We start from the raw sequence: 15836 nt of genomic DNA on the forward strand, positions 1-15836 counted from the left end.
CAACGGGTGGTCCGTGGACCACTGGTGGACCACAAGAAAATTTTGGTGGTCCACAGAGAAATTGTTGCATTTCTCTCAAGGAGCCCAGCCAAGGTTTCCTGTGCCACTCACCCTTCAGCACTTTGACTCCCAGAGGCAGGATGGGGTCCTTTAGGCCGTTAGCTTGGTCGCCTGTTAGCAGAGAGAAGCAGTCGGAATCAATCCTGGCTTTCCTGTCCGTTGCAGACGCTATATCAGCCCCCAGCAAACTCTTGTCTCTCAGGGAATGCTGGCTGAAGCGGCACAGGAAACTTTGGCCAGGCTCCTCGAGAGACGAGAGTTTGCAGGGGGCCGATCTAGTGTCTGCAACGGACAGCAAAGCCAGGGTTTACTCTGGCTGCTTCTCTCTGCTGTAGTGCTTCCTGGGCACGGTTTATCATTCCGAGCCCTAAGCACTCCAAGCCCCAAGCGCCCCCTCATCAGTCCCCCGCAGCAGCTCCCCTCCAGCCGGCAGGTCAAGCCCAGCGCTGGCTTTTGTATGCCAAGCCAAGCCCTTCATCTACTTCAAGCCATCCCCCATCAGAGGGACCTCACAAAGCCATCGCCTCCCCTTCCATCCTTCTGTCCCCAACCAACCTTTTGGATGAGGTGGAAATACTGGATTTTCAGAGGTTGGGTGGCTACGGCCAGGAAGAAAAGGAAGAAGAGCCGCAGCAGTTTCAGGAGGAATTTTTGCCCTGGCTGCTAGACCTTCATGGTTGAAAGCTCTCCTTTTGCGAACCACTGAAGGAATCCTACTGCCTCTATCAATGCCTTCCCTTTGCACCAGGAACAAAAAATTAAAAGCAGCCATCAAGCCTCCCTGATCTGGTCAATTTTAATCTTTTGCCAACAACATGTTTCAAAACTCAAATGTTTTGGGGGGGAAAAAGGAGGGATTGTAGGAAGTCCTCTTCTCCTTTCCTCTCTGATTTTTCACCCAACATCTTGAAACATGTGATTACCTTTTCTACTCAGGAACGCAAGCCATGTGCTCCTGTTCAGGAACTCAAGCTATGTGATTCCTGTCCATTAAACCATCTTTCCAAGCAGTCTCCATGGACATTTCTTCCAACCATTTGGCGACCGTCTCCAGGAGAGCTTTTTACCAGGTTCGCCTGGTTCGCCAGTTGCGCCCCTTTCTAGACCGGGATTCCTTATGCACAGTCACTCATGCCCTCGTCACTTCTCGCCTGGACTACTGCAATGCTCTCTACATGGGGCTCCCCTTGAGGAGCACCCAGAGGCTCCAGTTGGTCCAGAATGCAGCTCGCGGGTGATAGAGGGAGCCACTCGTGGCTCTCATATAACAACTATCCTGCGCAGGCTGCACTGGCTGCCTGTGGTCTTCCGGGTGCACTTCAAGGTGCTGGTTACCACCTTTAAAGCGCTCCATGGCTTAGGACCGGGATATCTTCGGGACCGCCTTCTGTTACCACATGCCTCCCACCGACCGGTGCACTCCCATAGAGAGGGTCTCCTCAGGGTGCCGTCAGCCAAACAGTGTCAGCTGGCGACCCCCAGGGGGAGAGCCTTCTCTGTGGGGGCACCTACCCTCTGGAACGAGCTTCCCCCAGGACTTCGACAACTTCCTCACCTCCGGACCTTTCGCCGCGAGCTGAAGACGTATTTATTCTTCCGAGCAGGACTGGCATAAAATGGGTTTTTTAATTGGATTTTAAATGGGGTTTTATATTATATTATGTATTTAATATTTTAATTTATAGGCCATATCGAATAAGTTTTTTAAATAGTGATTTTATTGTAGTGTATTGTACTATATTTTATCTGGCTGTTCACCGCCCTGAGTCCTTCGGGAGAAGGGCGGTATAAAAATTAAAATATTATTATTATTATTAATCCACATGGACATTTCTTCCAACAGATGTATTAGATACAATAGATCAGAGGTCTCCAATCTTGGCAACTTTAACCTTTGCTGGCTGGGGAATTCTGGAAGTTGAAGTCCACCAGGCTTAAAGTTGCCAAGGTTGGAGACCCCTGCAATAGATTGCAGCATGAGACAAGGGTAAAGCCATCTGCTCATCATGCCATGTTTCTCATCCAAGGAGAAACAAGTTGCTCCTGCAGTACAATATTTTATAAACTGCTGACCTTTCCATCGACAAGCTCAGCATCTTAAGCCACTGAGCCACCCCATCAGGGTTCAGATTTCGCACGGTCCTCTGTAGCAGGGGTCTCCAACCTTGGCTACTTTAAGACTTGTGGACTTCAGTTTCCAGAATTCCCTGGACAGCCATGCTGGTCCACAAGTCTTAAAGTGGCCAAGGTTGGAGACCCCTGCTCTGTAGAACCCAATTATTATTGGTGGTGAGTGAGGCAGAGGGAGGGATTTTACACCCGAGTGCTCTTTCTTTTTCTTTTTCTTTCTTTCTTTATTTTATTTTATTTTGTCACAACAGTATATATAAGCATAAGCATGAAGTAACTATATAATATATAAGCATATATACAAGTATGTAATAACTATATAAATTGGATATAATGAAAGGAAACAGTAGGACAGGAACGGTAGGCACGTTTGTGCTCTTATGCACGCCCCTTATAGACCTCTTTTCCTTTTTTTTTAAGACCCAGGAAATCTTGGCTCCTCTTCCATCCTTTAGTTCCACAAATCGAACATGAATCTCCTCCAATAAGGGGTGTGGGGGGGGGAGAAATATCTGAAAGCGAAAGGGAAATGAACCATCTTCCCGCGCGCGCCCTTTTGTTCTGCAGGGCTCCTTTCCTTGCCGCGCTGCAAAATCAGGCCCGATAACAAAGAGGGAGTGGCATTTCGATCCTCCTCCCCCCAACCCTTCGCTAAGCGCCCCACTAGCCCCCGCACCCCAGGAACTGAAAAGCGACCATGGACGAGAGAGAGAGATTGCTCGGAATCCTTGAGGAGCTGCCAGACAAAGAGCTGAAGGCGTTTGCTTTTTTATTGCCCGACGCCATCCCGCGCGGGAAACGCAACGCCGACTCGCGGGTGGATCTAGCGAAAGTGCTCCTGCAATACTACCCCGAAAATGCCTTAGATGTCCTCGCCGAGGTGTTAAACAAAATCCCGAGGAAAGATCTCGTCTTGCAACTTCAGGGCGAACCGAGACGGGGGGGTTCTCGCTATCCTAGGACCGAAGAAGAAAGGGAAAAGGCGGCAGCGGCGGGTAAGCAATAAAGGCGGTCGAGCAGCCGCGCACCGCGCTCGCTGGCTTGAGATCCGTAGAAACCGAAAGTTGCTTTTCCTGGAACTGCATGTAGGATTATCCAGGATAACAGGACACGTAGCAATGATCACCTCGGCCCAATTGCCCATGCTTTAAAAAGACAGCAAAGAAGAACGTAGCTGCATGCTGCGGGCCAGGGAAAAAAACATTTTTAAAAAATGTATCGATCATCTACTGTCCTGTATTTACTTCGAAGTGCCCCTGCTGTCACGGAATCGCAATTTGGAGACCGGTTGCGTTTTTCAAGGCAAATCAACGCAGGAATCGAAAGGCTTTCAAATATTCTTGAGTTCTTTAAAATAATCCAGAACGATTGAGATGTAGGCAGAACACAGCTTGGGATGGGAATGGGGAGACAGAAGAGAGACTGGGGAAAAGTGCAGAAATTAGTGTGAATTACGGTTGGTTGCAAGATCTGCATTTAAACCTATCACTATTACTAGCAATAACCTAGTTGTCCTTTCTAGTTATAACTAAATGAGAATTCCAAAGAAAAAGAGAGAGGGTACAATTTTTTAAATAATAAAGCAGATAATAAAAGGATGGAAAGAGAAAATACAGAATAATGTTTGTTAATATAGATCAGGGTACACATAGGAGAGAATATATCTCAATGTTGAACTGACACTCCCCTCCACACCCCATCAGCGTTCCCCAATCTTGACAACTTCACAATATGTGGCATTTTGGGAGTTAAAGTCTATACATTATAAAGTTTCCAAGAATGAAAAACGCTGATGTACATTCTATTTTTTTAATGAATAGTTAAACTGGCCACATTGAACTAAGAAAAAAGCCTTGATCCATGAGTCGAGCCAGGTTATTATGGGTTTGCTGCTTATTGAGATTGCTGGTTGATTAAAATTTATCAACAGTTTTAGGGGCAAATTAGCAAATGAGTTGGAGGGCACAATGTAGTTCATGATACCATAGCTATGTTTTCTTGGATAACAATCACTCACATTTTTTCCCAAGTTAAAAAGCATATAGTATAGCCTTATTAACGATGTGTTTCATCAATAAATAGAGGTTGAGTGATTAAGCCAAAGGTTTTGCAGAACAGATGAGCTTTGAAGAAAAAGATAGATGTAAATAAAATCCACTGAGCATACAGTGTGTTTAGGCTGAGTTGATGCAGCACCAAAAATAGATAGGATGAAGGCAAAAGCACTTCAAATGCTTAAGTTGTAGATGCTGCAAAGTCTGATCTTCCCCAAAGAGCTGCAGTCTGGGTAGAACTAACATGGCAAATCTGCCAGTAAGAAGAATTTGCATTGTCTTTGATGGAAGAAATGAGCGAAGTTGTGGTGCACCTGAGCCAGGTGCCATCTGATGTAGCAGACCTAAAGCAAGGTTTTCTTCTGCTATCCTTTATAGTTGAGCCCAACCTCTCAAGATTCCAGAACAGCAAAGAAGTGACAACTGCTCTTGATTTGGGGGTTATTAAGAGTGTGGGTGTTTTAAAAACACATGAATTGTGATTGACTCTTTTGACTAGCAAAATTAGGACTCAAAAATTAGTCCTTGTATTTTCTGAAAAGCCCACAGCTTGCAAATAAATCCATGAGGCTTATTCATGCATAATATTTTTATAGTGTTACTAAACAATCCATGACCCATTGGCTCATTCTTTTTACATATAATATATAGGCTTTATTTCCTCTCCCCACATGATCCTCAAGAGAGCCCTAGTGAAGCTGCCTCCTCCACCTCCTCAGCTGACCCACAGAACTGTCTGCCACTTTGCTGGGAGATGGGTAATTTCCCTAACAGATTCCTTAATGCTTCTATAGTAGCAGAGTTTCTATTGTACTGCCTTCACTAGAAAAGTTCTTAAAAATTCAGATATTCAAAAATGTATCTGCCTGGAAAGTGTCCCTATTCCACAATTAAACATCAGGAGCTGAGCAGAGGAAATGTTTTATGACATTTTCTTTTATGTCATAAAATACTTTATGATAATTTTTGTCATAACTTGTTCTATAAATTTGTTAGATTTCGGTTCCACCGGAGTCATGGGTGCTGCGCTTTGGATGCACATTCTGTAATGAAGCCCATTTGTGGTACCTTGTTTCAAAAGGTTTTACCCTATGGTGCATTGTTTCACCCAATTGTGAGTTACAGACACAAAGGTTTGAGTAATAAACAGATACAAGGCCCATGATTGTAATCAGCCACTAGCCATTACACAGCTTGTGGTATATGTGTTTGTGCCTTCAAATCTGGACTCGGCCTGGACAAGTTCATACAGTTTTCTTGGCAATGTTTACCCAAGTAATTTTCATTTTTTTCTTCCTAAGCCTGAGAGAGAAGTTCATGTAGGTGGTTTCATGTCTAACAACTAGAACTCAGTCTCCCGGTTTCTAGCATGATGCATTTAAGCACTACACCAAACTGACTCTCATGTGGTTTTTACAATTTATCAATTTTTTTATAAAGCTTGTTATGGGGGAACATATCTAAATATCCAGAGTCCACATCCTGTATAATAAAATCCCCAAATTAAAATAATTTAACCATAAAATCCCTGCTTTTATAGTTTCCTAGGAATACAGCAAGCAGATGGCGATATTTTTCTTTATTCTATTTGTCCCATAAAAAGTAGATCATAATCCAGCACTTTTTATGACCCTAACCATCATCATATAATCTTACATGATGACCTGCGTGTTACGGTAGGAACATTGTAATATTAAATCCTTGAACAGATTTTAGGCAAGTACAGGTAGTCGTCAGTTAATGACCTCCTCATTCAGTGGTGCTGAACAAGTGGTAGTAACAACTGCTTCTTGGCAACCTTGCAGCGTCCCACAATCTTGTGATTGCCATTTCTAATCTTCTCTGCTTGCTTTCGAACCTTCCCCAAAGTCAGTGGCAGAGCCAGGAGGGAAAGTTTGTTGTTGTTGTTGTTGTTGTTGTTGTTTACATTTATACCCCGCCCTTCTCCGAAGACTCAGGGCGGCTTACAGTGTATAAGGCAATAGTCTCATTCTATTTGTATATTTTTTACAAAGTCAACTTATTGCCCCCCCAACAATCTGGGTCCTCATTTTACCTACCTTATAAAGGATGGAAGGCTGAGTCAACCTTGGGCCGGGCTTGAACCTGCAGTAATTGCAGGCTTTGTGTTCTTAATAACAGGCCTTACCAGCCTGAGCTATCCGGCCCCTTGCAAGTAACCTGGCTACTTGCCAGTTCTAAGCACTAAAGCACTAAAGCCAGTTGCAAGTAACCTGGCTACTTGCCATTTCTAAGCACTAAAGTCATGTGATGTGTACTTTACAGTTGCATTGCTTAGCAACAGAAATTCCTATCCCAACTATTGTTGTTAAGTGAGGGCTACCTGTATGATATTAGAGATAATAAAGGAAAGAGGTGTCAGCTCATCTCTTTTACATCTGTAAATTTTCTCTTACCCTCTTCTGTCATTTTTCAGCACCATCCAAGCTGGTTTCACAAGAACAGCTGATGAAACTAGCCCGGAAAATGGGCAAGAACTGGAAGGAGATTGGCATTTTGTTCCTGGGTATGGAAATGTCACGTCTGGAGCAGTTTGAAGAGGAGCATTCTAAAAACATGGTCATGCAGATTTTCTCCATGCTGTTGGACTGGAGGAATCGTGAAAAGAACAAGGCCACTGCACGCCACCTGTATAACATTCTCAACCAGGAAGGGGTAGAACTTGACGTCAGTGCCTATGCTTTTCTTTTAGAGTAAAATGCATCAGAAAAAGCTCACCCAACCCTGCAGAAGATGAGCCTCACCAGCATTCAGTGTCTGCCTCACCACCTGTGGTACTTAATATTGTCATATGAAATACCAAAGTTTCTATTCAATGGGATGCCATTGTAGGGATTTATTTATTTTTTTAATATCAGGAGAAACAAGGTGCTTCAGAACAAGTGCTGGTGCTGTCTTAACTCAGGTATACATTTTCCTGGAATTGCTACTGTTGTGAGCCCTGAAAAAGGTAGTCCTTCTTTAAGGAAGTGACAAAGGTATACAATGTGTGACCTCACCTGCTTTAAAGCATATTCTTAGCTTTGGATCTGAAGTGCTGCGAAGTACTAGTAATAACAGTAATGTGGGATGAAGGTTGTTGGTAACTTTCCGTACAGGACAAATTTTTAACTTCTTTCCCAAGTTTTCTTCCCCTTGCTTCATCTCTGTTGCAGTAGCTCCTTTTTGATGAACAGGCCTGCAATTGTTCTTTTCTCTTTATTTTTTCTCCCTTTTTATTTTCTCCATTCCATTGCTTTATATAAAATGACAAAGCAAATCTAATTCTCTGTCTTCTCCCCTGCATCTGCATCATGTACTAGTCTTGTCTTGTCCTGACTTCTTCATTGGATCCTCTCCCATTTATAAAAAAAATCTTTTTAAAAGATTAGATAGATAGATAGATAGATAGATAGATAGATAGATAGATAGATAGATAGATAGATAGATAGATAGATAGATATAGACAGACATGCACGCATACATACATAGATACATATATGTGAAGTGCGCCGCACGTGCACTTCCAAGCCGGTAAGGAAGGTAAGTAGATTTCATCCTGGTTTAGAGGTTAATAATAATCATGATAGATTAGAGAGAGAGAGAGAGAAATATAGAGATAGACAGATAGCAGTAACACTTAGACTTATATACCGCTTCATAGTGCTTTATGAGAGAGATATCATCAATCAGTTCACACTTCATTCACTGACAGTGTTATAAAGAAGGGAAATGAAACATTTTGAAACCAAACTCGGAGAGAACCCAGTAATACTTACCTCTCTAATCACAGACTGCATGTCCTTTTAAATGCATGTCATTGGTTTCCCATCCCTTTCCAGTACAAACTCCTGAGACGGGGCCAAATACTGTGCTAAGTTGGTGCAATGCTGTTTGTTCATCTGCAATTTGATACAATCCATGATTTTATTATGTCTGATTGCATTACCTTTTTTTTTTTTTGCTGTGGCCATTAAATGAATCACATGGTCCTTAAGCAAATCCAGCTTCTCCCATTAACTTTGCTGTGGGAAGCCTTCTAGGAATGTCATAAATGGCAATCATGTAACCCCTCCTGGATGCTGCAAATATAGGAAATAAATGCTTGTCAAGTACCCGAATTTTGATCATGGCGTAGTGGGGATGCTGCAATGGTCACAAGTGTAACGACTGGTCATAAGTCAAGTTGTCAGCACTGTTGTAATTGAATGGTTGTTAAACAAATGATTGTAAGTCAAGGACTACCTGTACTCACTGCAGCACATGTTAACTCTGGGCAGAAGTAAACTAGTTATTTCAGTTTAAGGCTTAAATTTTAGGTTTAGATTGTAGTTTAAATAAATGTCCGTACCTTGTTGATTGTTATTTTAAAATTCACTTTAATGATTAATTGCTTACATTATACTGGCTGTAGGGCTTCTTTCCTGTTTGTTGTCTTTGCTTCTGTAAATTCTAGGTCCGTGTTTGTCCTATGTTTGTTTTTATACTTTTTAAAAAATAAAAAGGATCACTTAATACCTCTACCAAAATAACATGTTAAAAAATATAAAGGACTTAATGCTGTTCGGAGGCAGAAGCTTTACTATTTCTAATGCTGCCATGTATAAAATGGTGGAGTTTTATAAAAGCAGTACATTTAAATACATAGGAAGGTAAGTAAAATGCGCATACAGTACATAAATTCAACCTCTGTAGCAATTAAGCTTTACGTTGTTTTCATCTTTCCCTTTCATTAAAAATACAAATAACTTTAGTAGGTTAAACAAGTAAAGCTAGAACCCAGGAGTCTGTGAGTTCTAATCACACCTTAGGCACAAAGCCAGATGCATGTCTTTAAGCCAGTCACTCCCTCCCAGCCCCAGGAAGAAAGCAATGGCAAACTACTTTGAAAATTCTTGCCCCAAAACTATAGAGACTTTTTAAGGAGTCAAATGGGGAAAGAGAGAGAGAGAGAGAAGAATGTGGATTAGATTTTAATTAAATCTTACTTGAAAAGTAGGTTAGTTTGCAAAAAAAAAAAAAAGAACTATCCATTTTTATCTTCTAAAGCAGGGCTTGTCCATATCATTTTCTTGGTAAAAATACAGGAGTGATTTACCATTGTCTTTCTCCCCCCCCCCATATGAATCTGAATTAATGCCTTTGCCATTGCCACTAAGTGATCATCTGACCCAACATCTTCCTATACTGTTCCTGCCAACTATAGGTTCCTGCTTGCTTTAGCTGGGTGACCTTCCCATCTGCTGGGAATATATACTCTTGGCATTTCAGTTGGCATCATTCAGTCTCAAAAGACTATGGTATCATGCTCTGGAAACAGCATCGAGTGTGGCTAAAAAGGCCAATTCGAGAGTGGCAATCCCTTCCACACTGAGGGCAGATACATCCTGTCCCCTGCCCAGCCCCCAGATTTCGCTGGTTCCGGGACTGCCTCTTTGCCTCAGCCTGCTGAACAAATGTCTCTTCGAATTGGAGAAGGCCATGCTGTGTCTTTAGCCTCCAAGCTGAACGATCGGAGGTCAAGGTTTCCCAGTTGTTAACGTCCATTCCCAGGGCCTTTAGGTCCCTCTTGCAGGTAACCTTATATCACAGCTGTGGTCTCCCTCTGGGGCGCGTTCCCTGCACTAATTCGCCATACAGGAGATCTTTCAGAATCTTGGCATGTACTCCCAATATTCTTCACTAGTCCCTCCCAGAACAGCCCCAGTTCACGATGAAGCAGCACAGTAGAAATTGGGGGAAATCTCAGACCAGGTTAGGAGCAAATCATTCATGGAGACTATGAGTCCTTAAGACCCAGCAACACATAATCAGAGCAGGGCTCAGGAAGCAGAGATGCTGTACTCTTGATCTGCTAATCCCTCAAACCAGCCTCAATCATCTTTTCTTTCTCCAGCTGCTCCTCTTCAAGAAGAGAAGGGCTACAGAAAGGTATACCAGAAACTTATGGAAAAGCACTGAGGTGATTCAGACAGAAGAGGTGAAGCCAGAATAAATGATCACTAGGGAGTTACAATTTCCCAAGGGCTACCAGTTCCGAACTGCAAAACTCCAAGCTACTAGCTGGCAGCAAAGAGGTTGAATTGTCTGTATCTATTTGCTGCTACTTGGTGGCTGCTGGATTTTGGAGTTCACCTCTGATAATCCTAGGCTTTCCTTGTTTTTTGCAGAAGGCAGCGAGGAAATTAAAAGCATGCATTCGCTTTAATTTTGGAACACACCCACAGTTACAGAAAGAGAGAACAATGGGGCGGGGGGGGGGAGAAAAGGGTGGGGCGCACACATTATTGTGACATCTTCACAGCATGTTTATCTATAAAATGGTTTGGTAGCAGCAAAGACACCATGTCAGTAGTTGGAGAAGTGTAGCTTCCAAGCTATTTCAACCATGGTGCACGGTGATTGGAATTAAGGTGGCTGATGTCTGCTTTTGAACCACATACGTAACTGTTCCAGTCCGTATTGTACACAATCTATAGATCTCTGCCAAGCCTCTCAATTTCATCAAGGAAGAAATCTAGGTCATCCCTGGTGACTGCTGGATTGGTGACCACCTGGCGGAAAAAGTTCACCTTTTTGCCATGTGGCTGATAGCCCACCAACATGGAACCTTTCTTCATCATCCGCTCCTTAATCAGTGGAGCTACCTAATCAAGGAAAAACAAACAAAACCTCTCAGAAATTGGTTGCACTATAAGGTATTCCCCCTCACACCCCTTTTATTTTCTTTTATCAACCCTGTACTCCCTTGCATTAGGGTGGAGGCCGGGCAACTGAATGAAACTGAGCATTTACTAGCTGGGTGCCCTTCCTGTTGCCTACACAGAGTTCACAGCAGATATTTTCTCTGCATCCAGAGACAAAAATATCTGCCACTACATAGGTTCGAACTCACAGCCTCCTGATTGTGAGGCGAGAGTTCTACCTCTACGCCATCATACTACTCACGTTCCCCCACCCCCACCCTTAATGAAACTTTATTCCCAGACAGGCTCTAAAAATGGCTTTCAAATGTGGAATCAAATTAGGTGCAATTTTTTACCAAGGGTTGCCCCCTTGATGTATATACTAAATGTTTATATGAAAATCTGGCAAAACCCATATATTGAAGATTCAGTTACTATTCATGACTTTTTCCCCAGATTACCTATGTGCCAATTGATCCCCAATTCAAATCAAACCTCTTATTTGTGGCTCGGTCAACAGGCGCTCAGATTAACCATTTTTTGAATGAATGGTGGATGATATCTCATAAATTAGGACACCAGAAACCCCTGGCAAGGCTTCACAACATCACTGGCCTCTTCACCAGGGACCAGAGAAGCTCGGTATGGCTTTGCCTCCGCAGTTTGTGAGTGCTTAGCATGCACGTTCTGCACTTCTAAGCAGGGGTGAAATGTAAAATTCGTTACTACCAGTTCTGTGGGCGTGGCTTGGTGGGGGGGAATGTGACTGGGTGGGCGTGGCCAACTTTTTTTTTTTTACTTTTAAAAGCATTTTTTCTACAACCTCTTCGGCCAAAGAGGTTGTAAAAAATGCTTTTAAAAACCTCAGATGATCAGGCAACTCAGCTGAAATCACCAGCTTTTAAAGGGTTCTGACAATCCCAGCTGAGTTGCCTGATCGGCGGAACCTTTCAGCTGAAGAGGTTGTAGAAAAAATGCTTTTAAAAGGTTCTGACAATCCCAGCTGAGCCACGCGATCATCAGAGGCTTTTTTTTAACTTTTAAAAGCATTTTTTCAGCCAAAGAAAAAAATGCTTTTAAAAATAAAAAAAACAAACCTTTGATGATCGTGCGACTCAGCTGGGCATGGGGGTGGGGCAGGGATTTTTGCTACTGGTTCTCTGAACCACCCGCCGCCATCGCTACTGGATTGGGCGATCTGGTCTGAACCAGGAGCATTTCACCCCTTCTTCTAAACTTTGCCAGCTCTGTTATAGGTGGGCTTTACTAGCTTCTCTCTTTAGCTTTTTCACACAAGCATTGCAAGACAGGTCAATGGGCTGCATTTACAGATGTATAGACTTACAACCACAAGTGAGTCCAAAATTCTGTTGCTAAGCAAGGCAGTTGTTAAGTGAGCTTTGCCCCATTTTACGACCTTTCTTGCTAAGTTCTTAAGTGAATCACGGCAGTTGTCAAGTTAGTAACGCAGTGGTTAAGTGACTCTGGCTTCCCCGTTGACTTTGCTTGTCAGAACTTTTCAAAAGGGGATCACATGATCCCGGGACACTGCAACCGTCATAAATAGGAACTAGTTTCCAAATATCCACATTTTGATCATGTGAGCTTGGGGATGCTGCAACGCTCCTAAGTGTGGAAAAATAGCCATAAGTCACTTTTCTCAGTGCCCTTGTAACTTCAAACAGTCACTAATGAATGGTGGTAAGTCGACAACTACCTGTACCCTTGAGTGACTGGGTGGAGCTTGCTTAAACTTGGAACTAAATCGGACTTCGAGCGCTAGCTGACAGTTAACCCCTCCTTCATGTTCCATACTACTCTAGCCCATTCCCCTTACCCCCAATTAAGCACGCTGTGGAAATAAGGTCAATGACCAACGGATGCTGTTCAGTGGTGGAATTCTACCGGTTCTACCTGGTTCAGGCAAACCAGCAGCGGCGGCGGCAGGAAGCTCCACCCACCCACCCGGACGTCATCATGGAGGCTGAGTGCATGCGCAGAGGTGGCACGTACGCTCACAGTTCCGAATCGGTAAGCGAAGGTTAGTGAATACTACTATTGGTGGTGTTGCCTACATCTGGATCCCCATAGTCTACGTCCTCTTCTGACACTGGGAAACTGAGCATTAGGCGGCAATTCCCAACCTTGGATTTTATGTGAGTTTTTAAGCTACGTCTCCAACGTAACAAGCCGGAATGTCTAATTGCCAGTTGTAAGAGATGATTGGACTTCTAGCCCTATAACATCAATGGGCTGAGGCTGAGAACCACTGCATCACAACACAAGTGGCCCATCCTTGCCCCTTGTCTTTCTTTTCTGCAGAGCTCAGAGGCAGGAATTACTGTATTGCATCCTGCTTGATGCTGTAGGCAAGCAACAAGTCCATTTATCCTGGAAAGAGCTCTCTTTCTTTTTAATGAATGCTGGATCCAGAAGCATGTGTGAACTCGGTTTTGTAGTTCTTTACAACCCAGGAGCCTCCAGAGGGATTTTTTCCTGTTCTGATTTCCTATTTAAAAGATGCCAACATTTACCTTCTCCAATTTCACCCAGTAACCGGTGCAGCCTTCCTGCCCTCGCAGACTGGGAGGTACATACCAAAAACAGAGATTGATAAACTCTGGCTGAAAAAGTAAAAAAAAAAAAAGTTAAAAACTTGAAAAAGTTAAAAAAAAAATCTTATGGCAGTGATACATTGTCAGTAAACAAACTGGAATACAGAACCATAAAATGGTTTATTTGGTTTTAATCTAGCATGATGTATGAACCCAACCATTGTGGCTTGTAATTCATAGTTTATGTCACCTATAATAAGCAAAATATGATCTCCCTGTGAGTCAGTGGTGGGATTTCAATTTTTTTACTACCAGTTCTGTGAGCATGGCTTGGTGAGTGTGGCAGGGGAAGGATACTGTAAAATCTCCATTACCACCCCACTCCAGGGGAAGGATACTGCAAAATCCCCATTTCCTCCTGATCAGCTGGGACTTGGGAGGCAGAGAATAGATGGGGGCGGGGCCAGCCAGAGGTGCTATTTACTGGTTCTCTGAACTACTCAAAATTTCTGCTATTGGTTCTCCAGGGCCGGGATAGCTCAGGCAATAGAGAAGCCTGTTATTAGAACACAGAGCCTGCAATTACTGCAGGTTCAAGCCCGGTCCAAGGTTGACTCAGCCTTCCACCCTTTATAAGGTAGGTAAAATGAGGACCCAGATTGTTGGGGGGGCAATAAGTTGACTTTGTAAAAAAATATACAAATAGAATGAGACTATTGCCTTATACATTGTAAGCCGCCCTGAGTCTTCGGAGAAGGGCGGGGTATAAATGTAAAACAAAAAAAACAAAAAAAGAACTGGTCAGAACCTGCTGAAACCCACCTCTGCTGTGAGTACCCTAAGGAGCCCAAGGCTCCTCAAGATTGCATTACTGCAGGTCTGTGGCAAACTGTCAAATTATATGGCTTAACTTCCTGCACTGTTTTAGCCAGAGCAATAAAATGGATATATTAGTCATCGAAAAGGCTAAAAATACTAGTTCCCATTTTTTAAACAGTATGTCAATCCCCCATAAAAATGAAATCAAAATTCCTGCCTCCACCCCTTCGGATGATACTACCATATTAAAGGTAAAGGTTCCCCCGCACATGTGTGCTAGTCATTTCCCACTCTAGGGGCCGTGCTCATCTCCATTTCTAAGCTAAAAAGCCAGCGCTGTCCAAAGATGTCTCCCTGGTCACATGGCTGGCATGACTAAGCATTGAAGGCACACGGAGCTCTGTTACCTTCCCATCACAGTGGTCCCTATTTTTCTACTTGCATTTTTTATGTGCTTTCGAACTGCTAGGTTGGCAGAAGCTGGGACAAGTAACGGGAGCTCGCCCTGTTACGTGGCGCTAGGGATTCAAACCGCTGAACTGCCAACCATCTGATCAACAAGCTCAGTGTCTTAGCCACTGAGCCACCACATCCCCTACCACTACATTACTGCCCTTTTAATATTTGTTTTTAAAAAATGAGACCCAGGCAGCCCAAGAATGTTGCAAATCCCAATTTCTGAATTGAGATCCAGCCTGGTGTAGTGGCTTAAGGCATCAGGCTAGAAACTGGTAAACTGTTGAGTTAGGCATAAAATCAGCTGAGTGACCTTGTGCCGGTTACTCTCTCAGTCTCTTAAGAAGAAGGCAAGGGCAAACCGCTTCTGAAAAACAATCCAAGAAACTGCAGGGACTTATCCAGGCAGTCGGCAGGCGTCAACAATGACTTGAAAGCACACACATGGCGTGCGCGCGCACGTGCACACAATCTGGGTTAGCAGTATGTGAAAACATGTTTCAAAAACCCAAAAAAGAAAACTGTTGACTTAATGGACAGTTAGAACTGAAGTGTCAGATCATGAATTGGTAGGAATCATTTAGACCAGAGGTCTCCAACCTTAGCAACTTTAAGCCTGGTGGACTTGAACTCCCAGAAATCCCCAGCCAGCAAAGCTGGCTGGGGAATTCTGGGAGTTGAAGTCCTCCAGGCTTAAAGTTGCCAAGGTTGGAGACCCCTGATTTAGACTAGTGGTCCCCACCAACCATTTCAGCTCTGCAGACTGGGAACAGGAGCAGCAGCAGCGGGGTGGGTGGGGGCGGAGAGGATGGTTTTGCGGGCACGCACACTCGCCTGCTGTAAAGTTTCACTCACTCGCCTGCTGCTTGCAGATTCCCAATGGGGATCGTTGGGAACCATTGAATCGAAACCTCCTTCAGTTCAGGAATCCAAATTGAAGCATTTGTGACTGACGGGTATCCAGCTTCTCTTTTTCAGCACATGCAGAACCCACCTCTTCCCTTGTTAATCAGTGATCTGAGCATAAGGCAGGGTCTTAAGTGTGAGAACAGCCCATTATTTATTATGGCAGAAAT

The 15836-nt window shown here is 43.5% G+C and overlaps 2 protein-coding genes across 6 annotated transcripts in view; one reads left to right on the plus strand and one right to left on the minus strand.

The window, feature by feature from the left end:
* The first annotated feature begins 2756 nt into the window (after positions 1–2756).
* On the plus strand, positions 2757–8756 carry LOC131192134 (FAS-associated death domain protein-like). Its single transcript, XM_058170995.1, has 2 exons — positions 2757–3185; positions 6682–8756. Exons 1-2 carry the CDS (start codon positions 2888–2890, stop codon positions 6960–6962), a joined length of 579 nt encoding a protein of 192 aa, XP_058026978.1. The 5' UTR covers positions 2757–2887; the 3' UTR covers positions 6963–8756.
* Positions 8757–8838: 82 nt separating this feature from the next.
* Positions 8839–15836, minus strand: part of CSAD (cysteine sulfinic acid decarboxylase) — a 38408-nt gene continuing 31410 nt past the window's right edge. For all 5 annotated transcript variants that reach the window (XM_058170978.1, XM_058170980.1, XM_058170979.1 and 2 more), the window contains 2 exons: positions 13465–13554; positions 8839–10891 (listed from right to left, as the gene is read on the minus strand). In XM_058170978.1, coding sequence (XP_058026961.1) covers positions 10718–10891; positions 13465–13554 — 264 coding nt within the window. In that variant the 3' untranslated portion in view covers positions 8839–10717. The remainder of the gene's footprint in view (positions 10892–13464; positions 13555–15836) is intronic.

This window comes from Ahaetulla prasina, chromosome 2 (genome assembly GCF_028640845.1).
Source record: "Ahaetulla prasina isolate Xishuangbanna chromosome 2, ASM2864084v1, whole genome shotgun sequence".
In the NCBI taxonomy this organism is placed as follows: domain Eukaryota; kingdom Metazoa; phylum Chordata; class Lepidosauria; order Squamata; family Colubridae; genus Ahaetulla; species Ahaetulla prasina.

What these genes read in the sequence shown, in the direction of transcription:
- LOC131192134 (XM_058170995.1), top strand. Translation starts at nt 2,888, where the DNA reads ATGGACGAGAGAGAGAGATTGCTCGGAATCCTTGAGGAGCTGCCAGAC. An exon ending in GGAAAAGGCGGCAGCGGCGG is followed by an intron (nt 3,186 to 6,681) that starts GTAAGCAATAAA and finishes GTCATTTTTCAG; the next exon opens with CACCATCCAAGCTGGTTTCA.